Here is a 22,009-nt window from a genome sequence, read left to right as displayed (position 1 = left end):
CGCAGAGGCTGCCTTCGGCTGGGGGAGGAATCTCTTTTTCTGGCTAAACTTACAGAAACAACAAATCAGGGTTCCGGTTGGTTGGCTTCCCCGCCGTCTGGTCCCCGGGCCCAGCACCCGGGTGGGGGGCAGCGGGCTTCTCACGCACACCCGCTGTCTCCACGGAAACCCGGCAACTGGCCTGAAAATCCAGGGTTGAAAGCTAAGCGGATCGCTGTGGCCAAGGCAACAGCAACTCGGCCCAGAGACTCCCAGGGGCGCGGACGCAGGACCCCAGGCGGACACGACATGCTGCCCTGCATGGCCAGGCCCCTCCGTCACACCCGCGACCTGGGTGGCAGGAGATTTCAGAGCCGGGGTCTCTGGGCAGGAGGGAGGAGGGCGGGGAGAGGGGGACGCCGCAGACGGAATCCAGCTGGACAAGAGTGAGCAGTCCCGGGGCGGTGGGCGGGACCAGGGCTGCGGCCAAGGAACAATCCGGGCAGGACGAGAAGGGCGGGCCTGCCCTGCCCAGCACCTCTGGCCCTGGGCTAAATGCTCCTTTCCAGAACTTCCGTTTAACTCAGGGAAGTCTGGTATCTTAAAAATCAAAGACTTTTTTAAATTGAGGCAGAATCAACAGTTATGAACTGTACGTTATTTAGGGTTCGATTTCGTGATTAGATACAGAAACATCAGCAAGATCAGCAACGGAGGGTCCAGGTCCGCCTTCCCCCCGCCGGCCCCGACTCGAGGAGTCACTGAAACCTCTATCACCCGCCAGAAAACACACAGAATTTTGCAAAATGAGTCCAGGGGGCCGGGAAGCGTAAACTAACCCCAGGACCCACTCGGAGGCCCCACCCTGGAGGGAGGGTCTAACGCGACCCCAGGTCAGGTCAAGGGCGCCAAGGGGCAAAGCAGAGCGCGGCCCACCTGCTGCTCCCCAGGACGCGGGCCCCACGCAGCTGCCACGCGCCTTCATCCCTGAACAGGCCAGGCCCTCCAGCTCTGCGTGTCAGAGGAGAGTCCCTCAGACTGGAGAGTCGAGTCGCGTGACCATCGCCCAGGAACGAGGAACTCGAACTTAGCTTCTCAAAATAATTTAGGGATGACAGGCAGGGGGAGCACAGGAAGCCAAGGCAGCGACGGCGACAGGAGGTGGGGGCAAATCTGTTCCACAAAAGCCCTGGGACGCCGGGGCAGCCCAGCTGAACCGGGACTCCCGGGATTCCGGCCGGGCCAGCTCTCATCTGCACAAACCCACCCGAGGCACTCGGGGCTCAGACGGCGCTGGGATCACCAGGACAGGCTCACGCCACACAGACAGCTCACTGTCCCCAGCAAGACGGTCCCTCTCTCCTGGACAAACCTGGACAGAGCCAATGCAGCCCCAGCGGCTGCCCCTCCCGGCATCACTGAGGGCTGGACGGCCTCCGAGCCTCACTCCAGAGCCAGCAACAGCCCAGGAGAGCCTGCCCTGCGCCCATCGTCCGGCACGCACACAACTAGCAAGCTCTACTTTGTTAAAAAACCTGTTTCAATCTAGAAGGCATTTTAAAGACACATCTACGCCCCAGCTGCTGAAGGGAAACACAGCCCAGGGCCGGGCCCCACAGTAAACCCAGGACGCACACGACAGCCGGGGGATGGGCTCAGAGGACAGCGACAGGGCGACGGGGTGCTTGCATCCACAGCCAGACCCCGGTGAACAGACTCCAGGGACCGCGTCACCCCACAGCTCTCCCCCTCGGTGCCGCCAGAGGCTGAGGAAGGGGTCCCAACGCCGGAGCTACACCGGTCCCAGCCCTGCGAGCACGTGCACGGAGGGGTCGCTTACTTGGCTTGGTGCTGGCCACCACCGCCAGGCTCTCGGGCGCGTGCACCAGGGGACACCGGCTGCTCTCCCCGGCGCCATCGCTGCCGCCGTATTCTACGACTTCCACGTGCCCAAGAGGGACGCTCCACTTCAGCAGGTACCGCTGGCTGGTGGACGTCAGCGCGCTGCTGTCGTGCGAGGTGCTGCAACGACCAAAACCCTCCGCTTACCAACAGTCGCACAAGCGTCACCGCGCTTTTCTCCCCAGACACTTGAGCGAGAAACGCCTGGGCTGTGCGATCGTAGTCCTGACTCTCTCACCGGAGTGACCACTGGGTTTCACAAAGGGTTTTCCCGGACCACAAACACACAAGTTTATTAAGAAAAAAATCATCAGAAATGCATTTACAGAGAAGTAACTAATGAGAAAGAATTTGGACGATGATAAAATCAGGAACTGCAGAGGATGGAGTGGGGCCACAGGGAAATTCAGCTGAGTTTCCAGCTCCAACATCAGCCTTTGTTTAAAGAGAAAACACAGACACACGTCCCAGCCTCCACCCGCAGTGACCTGGAGACTCAGACGGGACCACACAAATCACAGAACACTGGTGACCATATAGATCACAGGACCTGGGGCTGGGGCTCTGCACACAGACCATCCAGTCTGAGTGAGACGCAGACACAGGACACTGGTGACCCCGTAAATCACAGGACCTGGGGCCGGGGCTCTGCACACAGACCATCCAGTCTGAGTGAGACACAGACACAGGACACTGGTGACCCCGTAAATCACAGGACCTGGGGCCGGGGCTCTGCACACAGACCGTCCAGTCTGAGTGAGACGCAGACACAGGACACTGGTGACCCCGTAAATCACAGGACCTGGGGCGGGGCTCTGCACACAGACTGTCTGGTCTGAGTGAGACGCAGACACAGGACACTGGTGACCCCGTAAATCACAGGACCTGGGGTGGGGCTCTGCACACAGACTGTCTGGTCTGAGTGAGACGCAGACACAGGACACTGGTGACCCCATAAATCACAGGACCTGGGACCGGGGCTCTGCACACAGACTGTCTGGTCTGAGTGAGATGCGGACGCTGGACACCGTTTCCCGTGACATGTCCTTACCGCGTGCTGACCGTGGCGCACATCAGCACGTCGCTCAGCATGAAGAGCCGGCGTTCTTTGGTCTTCACCACCTCGCCCCGGTCGTTGTAGACGGTTTCTATCATGTCGTCGGAGCGCACGAGGTACCGACTCCCGCTGCTGAGAAGCTGAGAATTCACAGTGATGGGGACACAGTTACCACAACCCGGCTCACCAAGGAAGGACACAGGGGTGGGGGTGCAGCGCAGGGTGGAGCGCATGCCCAGTGTGCACGAGGTCCTGGGTTCCCCCCCAGCACCTCCACTAAAGTAAATAAATAAACCTAATTACACCCCCAGCCCAAAAAAAAGAAAAACGATGAGAAAAAAAGCTTGCAAACCACTGGAGCAGATGATGTCAAAGTTTTATAGACTTCTTCCCTTAAAGAGAATCCGTGTACTCCTGACCACACTTCACGCGTGGCCCACACCACGTGGCCTTTTCTGAGCGAACCGCACAGGGACAGGACTCTAACTTCCTCCGGAAGCATGACGTCCACGTCGGAGGCACCGATCCAGCCAAGGAGGCTTGGCCCCTTCCAGCATCACTCAGTGTCTTCCCCCCCGGGAAGACTCGCTCCATCCCCGACAGGCTGTCACCCCACCCTGTGTTACTCATGTCACTGTATCAACCACCAGGAATGTCTGTGAGTGAAAGTAACTATTTCGTAATTTTGTTTTCCCAAAGGATAGCATAATTAAGAAAACACCCTCAGGGCTTATGGTCCGACACGTAAAACCTTCACCAAACAAAATACGCTTGGTTCTTTGTAAAGATGCTTCGTGTGAATTAGTAAAATGACAAACCTGTACAGAAGTCAGGCCCATTTTTAGCAATTTTGCCCAGTAGGAAACCCGGAATCCTCAGCGCAGACGCCCACACTGGCCGCCCGGCTGGCCGGCCTCGCCGGGGCACTCCGCCTGCACGGGGGCAGGGGTGGGGCCACGTGCGCACTGAGGTGACAGCAAGGAAACACCACTTCCCTTGTCCCCGAAGCACATCCCGGGTTCCCAGACACTCGGGCACCGTGGGGAGCGGGGAGCGGACCTGACACAACAGAAGCCACTCATCAGCGAGCGCGAGTGTCCACATGTTAAATTCCCACACATATCATCAGAGAATCAGGGAAACCTCAGCTTGCGATGTATGACAACCAGGTTCCTGCAGTTAAACTACTGGATGTCCTTCTGTAGCAGGAAGTCACCCCCGCCAACAAAAACAAAGGTGACTTCAGCCACAAGGCCCAGCCTCACACGGCTCACAGCAGCAAACCTCCTCCTGGGGCCTGACACGAGGTCACCGCGGCAGGGAAACGGCTTTGTGAACATGAAGCTACACGCAGTTCTGCAAAGACCGCCTTCAAGCTGTTCTCCACGTCACTTCTTCACGATAACGGACGCGCAGGCCGTGTGTGGATGGGCACAGATAAAAGTGCATGCGGACACCTGTGCTTTAAACGGGGCCGTCTACGGTGGAATACCACATTCTGGAGGTAAAAGCCAGCTGAAGGGTGGCTCGTGTCCTTTTGGGGTCCTGGGTCCATGAGGACCTAGTCCACCTGGGGGCCCCTTTCCTAAGAAGGTGCACATCGTCCAGCACTCGCGACCCCTGTGCCTCCCCACCGACCCTCCGTCAAGGGCCTCCTGGCAGAGGTTCCAGGAGAGGAGAAACAAGCAGCGAGAGGGCGACGGCCACCGGCATGAAGGGGACAGCACGCACCAGGCGTGGCCACCGGCACAGAGCGGGCAGCGCACACCAGCACAGAGCGGGGCGGGCACCAGGCAGGGCCGCCAGCACGGAGGGGACAGCGCGCGCCCAGCGCGGCCTCACCTTGCTCACGTAGCGCTCGTTGGCGGCCTTGGCTATCTGCCTGATCTCGCAGCGCCGGTCAGCGTCCCTCTTCCTCTCGTTCAGCTTCTCTGCCAGCGTCTCGAGCTCCGTCAGCGCCATCTGCAGGGGCAGCCGGTCGGGGTGGCCTCGGGACGTGTTCTTCAACATGTCCTTTCAGAGAGACAAGATAGAGGGGCCGTGTGACGGGTGTGGGGGCAGCGGGTGGTCCTCGCACGCCAGCCACGGCCACACACGGCCAGCGGGGGGGCGGCGCCAGCCCCTTCCGGGGAAGAGTGGAACGAGCCCCAGGGGAGGGACAGCGAGCACGGTGACCCGCCTGGCCGACACCTGAAGCTCCCTGTGTGAAAACAGCAGAGACTGATTAAATGGTGATGCAGATGGAGCCAGAGCCACATGCACATCCCGGCAGAGGACACCCCCCAAGCGCGCGTTCCCCGGCCTCAGAAATCTCTGCTCTCTGCTGACAGTCGGACCACTGCCCCAGCTTAAGTCAGACCAGGGGAGCCAGGCCCCAGGCGGTCCAGGTGGGACACGGGAGCACCGCTGGCCCCCACCGCACTGGCCTCGGCTCACACGGCGGGCCTGCGTCCTGGGCCTCACAGCTCTGCAGGCCACGTGGCCCAGGCAGCGCACAGAGCACAGCTCGGTCACCGAGCAACGGCACCACATGGGTCAAACTCGGAGTCAGCTCTCCAGAGAGACAGCCAAGTGCCGGGCCACGTCACCTGTCGACATCGCAGAAGGAGGGCAGGCGAGACTGGGCCTCCCTCCGCGTGCTTCCACCCGCCCGCCCCCCAGGATCTGCGCCGTGCCCTCGTCCCCTTAAACCTCTTGTCCTTTTCAGTCTGCATCATGATCACTCGTTTTCCGTTGCAGTGAACAGTATCTCCTGTTCCAGGCGACTGTTTCCCTGTGAATCATGTCAAACCCCATCAAGGCAAAGCGAAGCATCGTCAAAGGAAGCCCTGTACCAACACAGCCCACGGGCAGTGCCGGCCGGGCCCCGGGGCCGTCAGCAGCATGAGCACCGCACAGAACCGGGCCGTGAGTTGGCACTCCCACACCGCCGCTTGTTCTGGCACACACGAGAGGGAAGGGAACTGGGATAAAAACAAAGGCTTCTGGGGCCACGTGTTAGAGTCCGGCAGGCACCGAGGGGCCAGGGACATGGCCGTAGGGTCACAGTGACCACAGGTAATGGGCCCCCGAGCTAAGGAGGTTCAGGTGGGGTGAGGACCAGAGAGCAGAGACACAAGAGGCAGGGGAGCGGCTGGCAGGGCTGAAAAGTGGAGGAAGGGTGCACTGTCCCCTGCCGCCACCCCCTCCAGCCCCTCCACCGCACACTCAGAGCTCAGGGACGGAGGACACCTGCCCCGTCTTCCAGTGGGTCCTGGGAGGCGGGGACCCCGGGCACATCCCCACAACCGTCTCCTAGGTAACCTGTCTGAGCCCCGCCCCCATGACTGGGCATGCTCAGGAAGCAGAAAGGCCGGAGGGCCCGCCCCGCGGGGCGCCTGCTCAGGCTGACCTGGGACCAGCAGCCTGGATGCTGCCCTGCCGTCAAGTCACCGTGAAGATTGTTTTCTGCCAGGAGAGTTGGGCAGGTGCCCAGGTGGGGCGGGAGCGGGCAGAGGGGACGGGCCACGTGGGAAGCACTGGGGAGCCCGGAGAGGACCAGGGCGAGCAGACGCATCTGCTCAAGAGGACGAGGCCTTCAGCCAAACCAAGTTCTGATCCTGACTTTCCATCTACTCCTGCCCAGGAAATCGAATCATTTGGGGATAAGCAAAAACAAGGATACGGGGAAAGCGAGCAGGATTCTCCCAAAAACCACCTTCTAAAATCTGGAACCACGTGATGGGTGGGCAGTGTGTCCGCAAGTCGTCCCCGTGGCTGGGGACGTTCACTGTCCATCTTCAACCAGCATCAATGGCCAGGCAGCCAAGCAAAGTCGCTTGATTTAATGAGAGATGGGAGCTGAGTGGTCACTGAGAAACCCGCGTGGGCAGAGGCCACGGGGGACCCTCCCAGGACACCACCACTCCCGATGCCCCACGTCCACCTACGCAGCCAGGTGAGCGCTGACCCCGCCCGGTGTCTGGGCCTCGAGCCCCGGGAGACCGAGCTGCACCCAGCAGGGGAGGGCCTTCCTGGTGTGACGTCTTGTATCTGCACTCAAACCAGCCTCCTCTTTAAACCAGCACCCGCATCTAGCTGAGAAGACAGCCTAAAAAGCTGCTGGGTGGGGAAATCTGGAAACCCTACTTCACAGACCTCCCCCACTCGGGCCGCATACAGGCTCCGTCAACCACAGTCAGTTCGCGTAAGTACTGGCACAGGTTCCTGAGCCACCCCCCACCCCGCCCCAGGCACACGCCTGACCCCAGAGCAAGACCCTGGACCTTCTGGTACCCCCCCGCCTGGTGACCGTGTGCAGCCCGCCCCCCACTTCCCACTGGTGTCTGAAGTGGGGGCCATCTTCTGGGACGGAGCCCCTCACTGCGGGGTCCGACACTCTTCTGGGAAGTTGGTGTCGGACTGGGGGCGTTTTGACCTCGTTCAGCAGGTTGGGGTCCCTAGAGCCCACCCCACCCCCCGGCCATGACCTCATGTCACTGCTCAGAGGAGAGGAGGGGCTGAGAGCCTGCCGTCGGCAAGAGGAGACACTCAGTAAGGCCAGGCCGGCCCACATCCGAGCCGGTGAGGAGCACAGACAGGCGCACAGAGGGGCGTACCTGGAGCAGCAGGATGAACTGCGGGAACCTCTGTATGGGCTTCATCATCAGGCTGTAGAGCGTGACGCGGTCGGGGCTGGACTCCTGGCACTGCTGCGGGAGACGGGCGCTCACTCGCACGCGGACGTGGCTGGCCGGGGGCACCCACGCCTGCCTGTGCTGCAGACCTGCTCCAAAACAGCCTCCGCACCTCGCACCTCGCACGCACGCGGGTGCACCTGCGTCCACAGGGCGCCCTGCCTGGCCTCCTGGCCGCAGCCTTCCCCGGTCTTCACTCCGGGTTTGAGAGCCACCTCTGACTGCTGGACTGGTGCTCGCCCACTTGGGGTCTGATCTCCACCCTCTAAGGGCTAAGTAAGCTTCTGAGGTTCTATACCCACAAGAAAAGTGCAGTTCTCCCCCCAAAAAGTCACAGAATCCTGAATCAGAGCTGCAAGGGCCCTTGAAGGCAGCGGGCCCTGCGCGTCGGGGGCGAACCCTCCCTGCTGTCGGGGCTCATCCTGCGCTGGGCCAGACCTCCCCACCGGAGGCTTCGCTCAGCCGTGCAGAGGGTGGGCAGCCCCGCCCCGCTCCCGACATCAGAGGAGGCCCCCAGCTCAGGAGCCCCACCAGCCACGTGGGGCTCGGCCTCGCTGCCCGACGCCCAGAGCGCCACGGAGCCCTCCAACCCAGACCCCGAACGCCATGCCCTGCTCCCCCCAGCGCTGTGCTGAAGGCCGGAAGCAAGAGGCCACCCGCACACTTCCAAGGACATGCAAAAAACAGTTATTTTCAAAAAGCTACGTTACCACTAGAAATTCACCTTTATTTCTAGCACTGATCCAAGAGCTGGGGTCCTGATGGCGCTAAAATCTTTACAATAAAGAACATTCTACTTGTACAGGCAAAAGGTTTGGGAAATTTTCATTAGGAAGTACTCTGACACGGGACCTCTTATCAGAAGGTATTAAAACACCCCATTTTTTTTTAAGTGCTTACCTTTAAAAATTCAAGAAAAGCAGGTTTTGTAGCACACGTTTTCTTAAGGATTGCCACCGCTGTGCTAAAATTATTCACATATTCACTGTAAGCATCCAGCACCATGGACTTGGAAAACTGAAATACAGGAGAAAATTGAGAAGCATAAACAACGCAGAGTACAAACGCCCCCTTCCCGAGCTTGTCACAAAAGACTGAATCCCGCACCAGAGATGATCCTCAGCCACCAACGTTCTCACAGGATAAACTTCGTTAGGCTGTGTGATCGCTTTCTCCTTTGAACAAACTTGCTAGGAGTTGTTAAATGGCTGGTTCTCTCACTGTGCCGCCCCCAGTGCTCTTTAGCATCCCTGCTCCGAACCGTGGCGCCGCGGGTCTCAGTTAAGGACTTGTCCTGATGATGGCCTCCCAATGGCGGGCGCTCCGATCTCACCTCCAGGTGAGAGGCAGCAGGGAGGGATGGAAGGGGCCGGCTTACCGAGGCCACGAAGACGTCTCCGATCATCTCCACGGAGTCCCACTCGGCCACGCGGCTGGCCAGCGCCATCTGGAACAGGCAGTGGCACTGCAGGACCTCCTTGACCCGGTAGAACACGGTCCGCAGCTTCCTCTCGCTCAACATCTTGGGCTCCATCTCGGACAGCGGCCTCTCATATTGCTGGGAGGGGGCAGGGACGGCACGGGTGCTCGCACGGCCCCCGACAGGCACAGACAGGCCCCCGTGCAAGTCACACTTATGGCAAAGCAAGCCCCCCCACCACTGAGGTCAGCACACACGCGGTTCTTAGACCATTTTGAGAATTCTGCAAATGAGTACTTTACGGTTCACACATGTCAACGTACATATGTAACAAAACAAACGCACTGCGTAGCGAGGCACTTCCGTACCTCCAGGATCCTCTTCAGAGCATCCACATAGTTCTTCTCACTGTCGACAACAGAGCCCAGAATGTACCTTCTCACCACCTGTTGGGATTTGAAAGCATGATGGTCGAAAACGGCCTCAGAAGACAACAGATCAATTTTACTTCTATGTTGACGCACGATGATAAAGAAGTTTTTGTTTTCAAAACAGTAGGTCAGCGAAACCTCCCAAGGTCTTTAAATATTTTAGATGATGTGTTAACTAACTCCCATGCTGGGCACAAATGTGCTTCCCCCATCACCTCAATTTTGTTGTGTGTTTTTAACCCTCAAATTATAAGCTGTAACTACATTAATAACAGTTTCACTCACTTACCCAGTGACAATGAGCTGAACTAACTGATAGCATTTTACGTGTCCAGCGTGGAGTTACACGGTATTTCAAGGATGCACTAAGTATTAAAAACACAGTTCCAGTCTTGACTCAGAGAATGATGTCAGTAACACTAATCTAAAATCATTCCAAAGTTACTTAAAAAAAAAAAAAAGCTTTTGGAAGGTGGAGGCACAGCTCACCTCCGAGGCTGAGGACGCGTGAGTGAGTGACCAGTGTCATTTCCAGCTGCAAAAGGTCCTCTACTGTCTGGGATCCTTGATTGCAAATGGTGACGACACTGGGTTTACTTTTCGTTACTGAAGCACACGCAGGCACAAATTCCTAACCCAACCCACACCCACAGGCACCCCTGGCCGCAGCCCGCGGCGGGGAGACTCATTTCAGAACCACGATGCCCCCTGGCGGCAGAGGGCGCCTCTTCCACAGGAGACGCCTCCAGTCCCCACTCCAGGCTCGGACACCGAGGGACTGACTCCTTTCTTTACAAAAAAGGCTGTTCCATTCACATAATTAAGGCAAAAATCAACCCTTCTGGGGTCCTTGAGGAAGAAAGTGACGTAAAGGGTTGTCAAGACTAAAACACAAGCGCACACACACCGCCCTCCCGCGGCTGACTCCCAGCACGGTCGGCCCACAGGCCCGCGCTCTGAAACGAGGGTGAGACCCCACGACCGGGATGCGCCCCACACTGCAGACGGTCAAATCCGGGCCGCCTCCTCCCCAAACCCAGAGTCCCAGACACCATCCCAAGTCTGCACTCAGGGTATCTGGGGGGCTGGGGGATCCAACCTAGGAATTAAATGTATTTAAAGTCCTGAGACGACACCAATGTATCAGGTCGAAGGACCTGGAACTGCTACTAAGACAACTGGAAAACACAAAGTAAAACCAGCCAGCTACCGGGATCTCACGGCCGCTGCAGTCAGGTCAGCCATGGACAGCGCGCCCAGTGCGGGTTCCCAGGCTCAGTCTTCCGAGACCCCCACCCCGAGGTTGTGGGGAGAACTCAGCCCCAGGACAGGCTCTCCTGCAAAGCCGTCAGCGTGGAGGTCTCGGGTCTCGGGGCTGGAGGAGGAGGGAGCAGCCCGCCTGTGCCCGGACCGGAGGCCCTTCAGCATCAAGGCTGCTTCAAAATGAACGCCCACCCAGGAAGTAAAGAGGGCTGTCTGGATAGACACGTGAAGACTGCTGGATACCCTGCACTTTTCCTGACAGTTATGGGGCCTTATTTCAACTTTGGAAGAAATTAAAAAGAGCGTCAACATCCTGGTTTAATCTTTTAAGAGAAACTCCTGTGAGAACCGGCAGTTACCAGCGGGAAAGACGTGGCCTCTGTGAGCCGTGCGGTGGAGGAAGCGAGCAGGGCGACGCGCACAGAAGCCGAAGCACAAGTCAGAGCCCAGCCGCCGCGTGCTCCACGCGGAGGGCGCCTGCGAGGTGCCCGGAAGAGCCCGGCCCGCACCACTTCGGAGTCCTGATCCGCCACAAGGGAGACGCAGGGGGTACAGCGTCCCCGCTTCACAGCGGAGGACAGCGCACAGACGGAGCCACCCGCCCCACCAGAGTCTCCCGCTGCCGCAGTGCCGGGGTCGGAACAGGTCTGTGGACGCCTTCCGGGGTGACCTTTCCCGACCCCGGACACACCCGTCCTCGCTGTTACCACCCAGCCCTCTGGGGGCGACCACAGAGCAGCAGGCGTGAGTGTCTGTTAAGGCCCTCCAGGCTCAAAACACCTCTACCCTCTGTCTCCTGGCCGACCCTCACCACCCCTCACCGCCCCCAAGTCCAGGCTCAGACAGTGACACCAAGTGGTCACTGTGCCTCCGGCCCACCCGAGCCCCCCTCTCTGCACGGCCAGCTGCCCCGTCCACGGCCCTTCCCGTGGTGCTCCCGGCCCGGGGGCTCTGCTGCATACCGTGCCACACGACACCATGTCATCCAAGAACAGGGCCTGGCCGCAGGGGCCCCAAAGGTGGGCACGTCCCAGCCAGAGGCCCCCCGGCGAGGTCGAGGGCATTTTCCAGCAGTCAGTTCCCTTTTCAAACTTGCGAGGCTCAGCCAGGTGCATGAGCCATGAAGCAGGACCACGAGCGGGGCCAGCAGAGCCCTGTCCCCGCCGGCATGGGGGCCACATTTCAGACCCGGGAGCGTGCGGGAGGCGGAGGACGCGGGATGCGGATGGAGCTGGACGCAGCCACGCCATCTCACGGGCCACCCCGACCATGACCTCCTCTGGGCCCGGTATCCCCCTCTCCCCGGGGAACGTGCAGGGACTACACGAGGTGAAGTGTGTGGGGGGGGCTCAAAGGCTATCTGAGGTGTCCCCCGCCTTCCACGCATTTCCACAGTTACACTGGGGGTGATACTCGAAATCTACGGCCCGGATGCTGGAGCCCAGAACACAGCTCCTGACCAGGCCCCGGAGGCCACAGCTGCAGGGTTAGCCCCTTCCTTGCTGGACCAGGAGAGGCCCGTGGAGGAGCCCAGGTGGATGGAGCGACCAGGAGTTTGTGACAGCAGGTGACCCCAGCGGCACGTGAGCAGCCAGCCCGGCTGCTCTGGCTGAAAATAAGTCACGAAGCGGAGCAGCAGCCCGGCTCGCCCACCTGCTGCTGAGATAAGCCTTCGGGCATCGGGGTCAGGACGGCTTCCGGGTGCCTGCAGTCCACGTCAATAAACACGTTCTGCTCCTCCTCCTCCAGACAGGACCTGTGATCTTAAAGACAGACAGAACGTGCTCGTTGGACATGGAAACAGCACATTTCTAACAGCACAGCCAAGGTAGCAGCCGACGCCTTGGGCAGACAAACCCAAGAGAACTCCCTTCCCTCAAGAGCAACCCAGCACCTGTCGGTGTTTGAAATTCTCAATACTCAGCGTATAACTTCCAGATAGATGTGTCATTTGAATACCCAGACGGTAAGGTAGAAATACACGTTTCAATTTTTTCATCTATAAAATGCCAGCCAGGAACAAAGACAGGCAGCCAGGAACGACTGCGCACCGACCCTCGGTCAGTGAGAACTTCCTGGCTGTCGGCCTTTCTCACCAGAAATCTGAAAAGGTACCACTTTCCCAAAATCAAAAACTTCTGACCAAAGCTAACCTCATTTCTAAAGACTTAGATGCAGCTAAATAATCTGAAGAATCCACGAAGCGGCTGGAAAACCAGAAATGCACAGGAGTCCTCAGGTGACACGAACCCAGAGGCCACCTCAAAGATACAAAACCCTAGAGAAGAAAACTGCCTGGGAGCTTTTAAAACCCACAGTGTCTACACACCTAGGAGAATGGCCGGGACTCAGAACACCGATGGCGCCACATGCTGGTGAGGACGTGGGACGCAGGACGGCGCAGCCACTTTGGAAGACCATTCGGGGGGGTCCCTGCACAACTAAACACACTCTCACCCTGTGATCCAGCAGTCACGCTCCTGGGGATTTACCCAAAGGAGCTGAAACCTTACGTCCACACAAAAACCTGCACACGCACATTTACAGCGGTTTTACCCATAACTGCCAAAACTTGGATGCAACCAAGACGTCCCTCAGCAGGTGAACGGATAAATAAACTGCAGACCGGGACCATCCAGACAATGGGACATTATTCAGCTCAAGAGAAATGAGCTGTCCAGCCGTGGAAAGACAAGGAAGAACTTTAAAGGCATACGACTCATTGGAAGAATCCAATCCGAAAAGGCTACACATGTGACTCCAACTGTGAGAACATCCTGGAGAAGCTAAAACCCGGGAGACGTAAGATCAGCGGCTGTCAGGTGCTGGGGTTCGCGACGGATGAGCAGTGGAGCACAGAGCGTTTTCGCTGTGACGCCACATGGTGGACACAAGTCATCATGCCATCTGTCCAAACCCACAGAACAGACAACACCAGGAGTGACCCCAGCGTAAACCACGGGCTCGGGTGATGGTGACGTGTCCACAAGCTCACAGCTGTGACAAGTCTGGGGGATGCTGATGGCGGGGGAGGCTGTGCGGGGAGGACGGGGACACGGGGCATCTCTGAACTCCTCACTCAGTTTTGCTGTGAACCTAAAACTGCTCTAAAATATGCTCTTTAAAAAAACCCAGAATGTCCCAGTGTCCAGACCCCTCTCGAGACTCGCAGACGGCCTGAGCGGCAGTGGGCCTGGGCTCCTGGTTCCTGCCTGGGCACCTCCAGGGCCCAGAACCACAAGTTAGCCCAGTCTCCCCGTTTTGCAGCTCAGGGAACCAGGGCCACGGGGTTTGGGGCGTGTGTATTGCACTGCCAACCATGGATGACCCTTCCCGCTCCCCCAGCTCCCCAGGCCCGCCCCTCGTCCTGTCCCAGGGACCTCGTTCGCCTGCAGATCCTGGTCCAGGGGTCTGGGGTGGACCCGTGTCGGCACTTGTGACCAGACCCCGGAACAGGGCCCCAAACCCCAGCCTCTGCCCTTCTCGGGCTCTGCCTGTGTGTCCCCCACAAAGGGTCCCCTCCGGAACACGCAGGCTGCCGCCACCTCACTGCCGCTGCGCTCCCCGGACAAACCCTGTCTTGTGTTAAGAAGCTCACAACTGCACAAGGATTAACACTTCCTTAAAGGCCTCGTTAGGTCCAGCTGCGATTACAGATGGTCTCCCTGGGCCGTTCCCCGAGGAAGCACGGGGTCTCAGAGTCCTCTCCAAGCACCGTGATTAGCAAATGCTGCTCTGAGCCGGCACCGGATTTGCACCTTAGAAGCTCGTAGGAACAACACAGGAACGCGCCGTTAGAGGACCAAGTCAGAGTCACAGCGCCTCCGTGTGACGCAGAGCCTCCCCTACCACCTAGCAAGGCGCCCACCGAAATGCCCTCACACGCCAGCGATCCTTGGCCCGGAGCCGCGGCCCAGACGTCCTGTCCTCTGACATGCACACAGCTCGGGCTACCGCCCTTACTGAAATTTCACAAAACCTGACAATTCTGACCTCAGTCCGGGCGCCTCTCACCAGAACAAGTCCCTGCAGTCCTGCTTAGAGCCTGCCCTCCTCGGCCTCCCTGGGCAGTAAACACAGCATCGTCATGATCGTCATGAACAAGACTGCAGAGAATCCACGACTCATCGGGGTCCCTGGGGACCCAAGGGGACGTGGGTGGGAGGACCCGTCCCCCAAGGAGCACCACGCATCCATCTGCCAAGGGAGATGGTAAAAGGGAAGTGGATCCCCGCCCGCGAGAAGTCACTGAACTTCCTGCAGCTGGTGGACCCCCCGGAGGAAGTCCCAGATGCCCGGTGCCCACAGGCACCTGCAGCCGAGGCCACAGACCCTGCCCCATGTGCTGGGAGGAGGCCGTGCGCCGCCAGCACACGCAGGACTGAGGAGGGGGCGACACCCAGGGGACACCGCGTGTGAGCCTGCGGACCTGCAGAGACGAAGGACTTGGTCCTGATGAAGGAGCGGCCCCGCTTCACCGCAGCCTTGGTCCGCTCCAGCCCGTCCTTGGTGCCTTCCCTCGCCGCCCTCATGAGCTTCTGCATCTGCGGAAAGGGAGACAGGTGATGGGGGGGCGGCGACCAGCATCTCCTTGCGCTCCACGAATTTTTTAAAAGAATACTGTCAAGTAGTTTGGTCTTGAAACGCCATCTGAAATTGGCTCTTTGATCTGGCAGAGCTTTGCTGGCTGTTTCGAGTGTGCACGTGTGCTGGGGGGAGGGGTGGGAGCTGTTTGGTTTGGTTTGGTTTTGCTGGTTAAAAAAAAGGAAGAAAAACAAACTTTAAAATTGGAGCCCTTCCTTGACATAAAGGAGTCTCCTGCTGCATTTAAAAGACAGTCCTCGCTTTTATTATAAACACCTGCCGAGAGCTCTGCAGACGCCGAGTCTGGAGAAGCCACGTTTGTAAAGTAAATGGTCTGCCCGGGTTAGAGGACAGAATGCAGGGAATAGCAGAACCACCCACTGGAGACCTCGCCCACCCAGCTTGGCCCCGGACCCCTCCCCACCGGCCCTCCTCAGCTCCCCAGGGAGGCCAGTCCAGGAGCTCACAGGCCATCCGTCCTGAGGGCCACGTGGAGCCCGCCCAGGACACGGAGAGACCCTGCCCACCGAACAGACCGGATGAGCCAGTCCCACGACTCGGATGGAGGGACGGCCCGCAGAGGAAGTGGCAGACCCCCGCCCCGCCCTGCCCAGCGGAGGCTGGAGGCTAGAAAGACCACTGCCCACCGTGGAGCTGACTCAGCCTGGTCCCGTCAAGCTGCTGACACTCAGACTGGCCACTGGTGCCCAGAGCTTCCGATGACGTGCTTTGGAATTTTATCCTCGTTTCTCACCCTTTGTAAGTCTGACACCTGAGGTGCTGGCCACCGAGCAACGGATCGTTTACAGAAAACCCACATGGCCACTCAAAGACAAACCAGCACCTTTCGGTCGTCTACAGCGCTTCCCCACCCGCCAGACGAGGGCTCTCGACACCTGGCTGCGCGCTCGCCTTGCCCTCTCAGCCTGACCTCCCTCCACCGGCCTCTCAGCCCGTGCTTCTCACCGGGGGAGAACCCGCCACGCGGTTGTGCATTTGTGCAAAGCGGCACCAGGTGAGGGGAACCGGGGGGCCGAGGTTCAGCCCGTGCTTGGCCAGCCAAGCCGTCCAGCCTGAGTGTGCGACCGGTGGACACGGGCCGAGCCCTTGGCCGCGCTCAGCACTCCCCGGGCGTGGGCAGCCCCTCCAGGAACCCCCAGCCCAAGTGTTTCTGCAAGTCCTGGATGACCCCGAGCCTCGGGCGGCCTTCCCAAGCACGTGCACCAAGGCCACCACTCAGCACAGGGAAGGTCGACCTCGACTCCTCCAGGTTACACTCGGCAGAGCTGCCTTTGGCTCCCGACTCCTGTATCCCTCCAACCAGAAGTGGCTGCCCCACTGACCACTCGGACCGCAGCCTGCGTTTCCCCGTCTCCACGGCCACCGCCATCCCCTCGCTCTGCCCGTGTGCCCCGCCTGTCTGGCCACCAGGCACCCCCTTGTCACTTCCTTCCACACGGTCACCCCAGACCCCCCTCCTCCTCACCCCAGACCTGGACTCCAAGGCCTCACTCTGCAGCCTGACCCCGTCCAGGCTCCTCCAAGGGGAGTCAGAGATTAGGGACAGAGGGACGGCCAGGGAGCCTGCAGGACAGCCGAGCTCCAGGTGAAGCCATAAAGATGCCGGCTTCCAGGGAGTGGGAGCGGCTGCCGGGACCGCACAGCGGCCAGGGACACACTCCTCCTGCAGCCCTATTTCTGCCCAGTCCTCACCGCCTCCCACACGGGCCCACGCCTCCTCCCATCGTCCGATCTGTGCGAATGTCCGACCCCTTCTGCTGAGCTGGCCTCCCGCACATGCCTCCCCGGACGACCCAGCTCTGGGCTCCAGGTGACACCAGTGACCTGCCGCCTCCCTGGCAGCACTCCTGCCGGGAACGCCGACGCTGAGCTGCGGGAGGTACCGTGCCTCCCGGGGCCTCGCTCCTGCGCTGAGAAGCGTGGAACAAGGCAGGTGACAGCACAGAGGACGCCCCTGAGTGAACACCACTTCAGGTGAGTGCCCTCCGACGTGTGAGCAAACCCAAACAGCAGCAGGACGGAAGATCAACTGAAGTACAAGTTACTTGACAGTGTCCTTTTAAAACACCCCTCAGATACCGGACGCCAGCAGCTCTCAGCTCTGGTCTCGGGAGCCCCTCAAAAAACCCAGAGAAACTATCGAGACGCCCAGCGGGCTTGGCTGCCCGGGTTTATTTCTCTCTGTTTATTGTATAAGGAGCCAAAACTGAGAAAAATACTGAGCATTTTTTTTAATATTCATTTAAAAAGTAATAAACCTATTGCATTTTACCTCGGATAACAAACTTATAAAAAATCACTATATTTTCCAAAACAACAAAAAAGTGCATCATTTTGCATTTGGGGGGATCTCGCAGATGGCAGACCCTGTGCCCAGCAGATGTGGTGTTGCCACACACGGGAGGACGGGAGAGACAGAGGCCAAGGGTGCCCCGGGGTGGAGGGGGATCCGCCGCCCGGCCGGGGGCCCCGGGGTTCCCTGGGCCGCGCCGTGAGAACCACCGCCCGGGAGGAGGGGCCACGCTACCTTCCGCTCCTGCCTCTGCTTTAGCTGCTGCATCTCTACCGCTCCCACCGTGTTTGCCATCAAGGCTCGCATCTTTCTCTCATAGTGCTCCTTTAAGCGGCTTAGGTCACGGGAGAGCTACAGGGAGACACGGTCTTTCACAAACACGCTCTTCCCGGCAGGCACTTCCAGACGGTCTTACATCGCAGGGGCTCCAGCAGCGTCTGGGGAGCGGTGCTCAGACCCCAGGCCTCCGCCCGGGGCCCCAGGAGCCACGCGCCACGGAGACCCCGCGTCCAGCCCACCGGCCCTCGAGAACAAACGCACAGGTGAGTCACACGAGTCATCGACAGGCGGACGCGGCTCCAGTTGGCCAGACTGGAGGCTCCCACCCGAGCAAGAGCGAGAAATGCAGGAGCAGTCTGTGCACCGCCGCGCCTCCAGACTTCAGGGACATTAAAGATCAAGTACACAAGATACGCATAGAATTACTCCTTTAAGTCAGCACCAGAGCAAAAGAAACCTGAGTTCCAGGCTGCGCTGACAGGGGCATAAGCGGGGGCTGAAGACCCTCAAGTCTCCAGACTGGCCTACTTTCCTGCAGCCCCCCCGGGGGGGAAATCCTGGCGCTGCTCCCTCCCTAGGTCACCGCCACCCTCTCAAGGATGCGAACCGAGGCCCCACCGCTCCCCAGGGCACGCTCCCACCTCCGCCCCGACAAGGACAGCTCGGCAACTCCTGACAAAAATCTGGGGCTGCTGGTGAGGTGACTCTTCAGCCAGGCAGGGTGCTGTTTCGGCAGATTTGGGAATCGGGCTTTTATGCTAGGACACTTGGGGCTTATCACAGCACCCCTCCCCGGCCCCAGGACCTGCCCCACAAGGAGGGGCCGGAGGCTACCCTCGGGAGTCCTCTGTGCTCGTGCCGCTCCGGGCAGGCCCTCCCGCTCCTGCCACCCCTGCCCCGCCCCCTCAGCCCTGCTGGTGGTGCGTCTGGGGACTCGGGTCCCGGTGGGCAGCCAGGAGGGCAGAGTCTCTGCTCAGTCACGGCGCCTGCGGCTCGGGACCATCGCCCAACGCAGCCCAGCCTGTGTGTGACCCACCAGGCTCACCAAGGACGAAGTTCAGGGGGGTTTCACCCTCTCCCCAGTGCACCACCGGGGACGCGTCCTGCTGAAATCAGACCCCAGCGCCACAGTGAAAGTCTCAGTTTCAACCTGGAGCGCTGCGCACAGCTGCCTCCCTGGCTATTGGCTCAGCCACACACGTCGCCTGTAGCTTCGCTGGCTGCTCACGTCCCAGTGGCAGTAGCTCTGGCGACGGAAGAGAGCCGAATTCCTGAAGGAAGCTTGTTAATAACACGGGTGCTCTGGGATGGCTACCCTGAACTGGCAGGTTCTCCTTGAGTTTCATGAAACAACATTCCAGAAGAGAGGACACCGAGCACCTCTAACAACCTGTCAGCCACCGACGTGGAAACGGCGTCCGGGAACACGGAGCCCGGCCTGGGCTATGGGCAGGTGGAGGGGTGGTGCCCGCTGACCCTGTCAGGCTGGTGGCCTCCATCCACATGGGGCCTGCGTCTCAGCCCCACGCCAGGCACACGAAGCCAACAGGACGGCGGGCCGCAGCAGAGACCACCTTTCACAAGACGGCCGAGCGCCCCCGAGCCCGGGGCCCCTGGGAAGACAGCCCTCGGCAAAGCCGCTCTCGGGGCCCCAGCCGACAACCACCAGCCCTGGGTCCACTCCTTCCGGACCCTCGCCTCAGGAGGTTCTCTCCCTCGCCCTTCAAGGAAGGATAACCCGGGGCAGCCCGGCAGCTTTTGTCCTAAAACACCCGTTTGTGACATATTCTATTTTCTGTCTTCCTATTTGTGAGGAGAAGGCTGAGGTTCAAAGCACCTGCTAACGCAGCGGGGCCCATGCACGCGGCGTGCAGGGCCAGGGTGTCCTGTGTGCACGACACAGACACTCAGGGACGGCCACTGCCTTAGGTTATTCAAGATGGCGAGTGCTTAGGGCCTTGAGTAACTCAGTTTGTAAAACTTAGCTCTCCCGTCCCGCCAGGCTTACACTGTGTGAAAAAGGGACGTCTTCTCCTCTGCCAGTGTCCCTTGCTCCCCTCAGACCACGTACACCCTCTTAAACGCAGCTCAACACCCTGTGGGCCAAAGCCACGCCTCCCGGAGCGCACACGCGGCGCACGCACCTGCTTCCTGTGGCCGCCGCGCAGGAAGGGGCGGGGGGGCCCGTCTCTGCTCTCGCAGTCGCTCTGCTCCCCGTAGCTCTCGAACTCGCTGGAGCTCCAGCCGCACTCCAGGGAGCTGTCCCCGCCCTCGGCTCCGTCCTCCACGTCATCGTAAATCATCTCATCTGGGGGCACAAACGCCAAGATACCTCTGAGGTGGCCCCGCAGCTCTCACCTCGCGCACGCCCGTCCCTGCACCGTGGGAGCCGCGGGAGTGGGGCCACGGGCCCGACGGAGCCTGAGGACCCCCGGTCCATGAGAACCCACCACGGCACCACCAAACTCCCGCGCACAGGGAACTTCCAACGAGGGAAGATTTGGTCAAACGTATGGAACATAAACAGGACAGACAGACGGACAGAGCAACAGACGGTGAAGTCTGAACACGAGAAGCTCATGGCAGATGCCCGGGAATTCTCTTCTGTGCTAAAAAGAGCCTAATGAGCTTACAACCTGCGACTGTGTTCAGACGTGCGGTCACCTCGGTCCTCTAGGGTCAGTGACGAGCACTCCTGTTTCTGTCACCCAACACTGTGATGAAGGCCCTGCCCACGCAGGGGACACGCTGCGTCTCCCCAGAGCAGCCCTCACCTGCAGCAGGGGCACCACACCTGGTGGCATCTGGTTCTGAGACCCCAGACCACCCCTTCTGTGCTGGGAAAGGCCAACCTGGGAGGATGAATTGCTGGAAAACGCTCCTCAGACCTGGTCATGCAGACCAGCCTGGAGCCCCACCTTACACGCAGCATGTATTTAAATGTCCCCCAGGAGTGTCCTTATCTAAGGACCTCGGAGGTTTGTCTGTAAAGAGACCCAGACGCATGTGCTGGTCGCCCCACAGGGGGCCCTCGAGGGGAGGACTCGCCAGCTGTGGCTGGAACAGCGCTGGGCTCGTGGCAGCATCCAAAGCACTCGTGGAAGGACTAAAGGAAGCCACGTGGGTCAGCTGTGGATCTAAGGGACGTGCACTCCAACCACTGAGGAAGTTTCCTTCCGCCAGGGGCTTCAAGGTGGAAGGCCACCGAACCCTGCCACGGGCCTTCCAGGCACATGCAGACTGAGGCCTGATCCTGCCAGAAACGACAGCTCCAACCCAGCCAACGTTTAAGGAGCCCTGGACCCCACAGACGGTCTCGGGCGTGAGGGTGGGCCTCGGCTTGTTTGCCGGGACATTACGGGATGTGACTGCTAACACGTCTCTCGGGGTGCTTAGCTTCACACCTCTGGGGTGGAAGGGCTACACGCGGGCTGGGCCAGAGGGCACGGCGTCCCCGCTCACCGCTCTCGCCTGATCACCATGCTCAGTGTCCTCCCCCACGCAACACGACGTGTTTCTCTAGGGCCAGGGAGAGGGCAGTCTCTCCAGCCCGTCTGTCACTGCCTCTGACTCCCTCTCCGTAAAGGACGGCACTTCAGCTGGGTGTGGGAGTCTAGGCTGGGACACTGCCCCCTTCAGCACGTGGCCCTGCTCCGTGGAGAAGTCGGCTGTCCCTTCAAACCGCGGCTGAACACGCTCTCCCCTATTCCTCCTGAGATGTTCACGTGGGCTGTGCTCGGCCGTCCGAGCTGCCCGAGCCTCGGCGCCGACGGGCGCCTCAGCCCGCTGTGAATTCCTGCTCCTACAGTCCGAGAACTCGCACCTTTAACTCTAGAGGAGCCTAGTCACGAGACACTGCACACGCACAAGACGTGCCTGCACAACACGCGGGCGCCGGGCGCGGACGCGTGCACGTCTACACCCAGAGGGAAAGACTGCCGAACCGAGTCTCGTAAGACTCAGATCCGCACAAAAGCAAACCTGGCTCCGAGTCTGAGTTTTCTCTGGGCACGTCATCGTAAATGGCTTCTTCCGGATCTGGAAAGAAAGGAAGGAGACTTCAAGCACTGACCGAGCCCCGCGTCAGACGGGCCCACGGCCCCG

General features: G+C 59.9%; 1 protein-coding gene across 10 annotated transcripts in view; it reads right to left on the bottom strand.

Moving 5' to 3' along the window:
• The window catches only part of ARHGEF10 (Rho guanine nucleotide exchange factor 10), a 72,645-nt gene that overhangs the window by 24,464 nt on the left and 26,172 nt on the right, over window positions 1–22,009 (bottom strand). For 5 of the 10 annotated variants that reach the window (XM_074353395.1, XM_074353391.1, XM_074353393.1 and 2 more), the window contains 12 exons: window positions 21,887–21,943; window positions 20,050–20,213; window positions 17,861–17,977; window positions 15,158–15,272; window positions 12,382–12,491; window positions 9,403–9,480; window positions 8,993–9,172; window positions 8,515–8,631; window positions 7,537–7,629; window positions 4,781–4,951; window positions 2,933–3,078; window positions 1,820–2,001 (listed from right to left, as the gene is read on the bottom strand). In XM_074353395.1, coding sequence (XP_074209496.1) covers window positions 1,820–2,001; window positions 2,933–3,078; window positions 4,781–4,951; window positions 7,537–7,629; window positions 8,515–8,631; window positions 8,993–9,172; window positions 9,403–9,480; window positions 12,382–12,491; window positions 15,158–15,272; window positions 17,861–17,977; window positions 20,050–20,213; window positions 21,887–21,943 — 1,530 coding nt within the window. The remainder of the gene's footprint in view (window positions 1–1,819; window positions 2,002–2,932; window positions 3,079–4,780; window positions 4,952–7,536; window positions 7,630–8,514; window positions 8,632–8,992; window positions 9,173–9,402; window positions 9,481–12,381; window positions 12,492–15,157; window positions 15,273–17,860; window positions 17,978–20,049; window positions 20,214–21,886; window positions 21,944–22,009) is intronic. The other 5 variants (XM_074353392.1, XM_074353394.1, XM_074353396.1 and 2 more) reach the window with 3 other exon arrangements.

The sequence above is a fragment of the Camelus bactrianus genome, chromosome 26, assembly GCF_048773025.1.
Source record: "Camelus bactrianus isolate YW-2024 breed Bactrian camel chromosome 26, ASM4877302v1, whole genome shotgun sequence".
NCBI lineage: Eukaryota > Metazoa > Chordata > Mammalia > Artiodactyla > Camelidae > Camelus > Camelus bactrianus.
The sequence above is the reverse complement of the archived record's forward strand: the minus strand, read 5'-3'. Positions and strand labels throughout refer to the sequence as shown.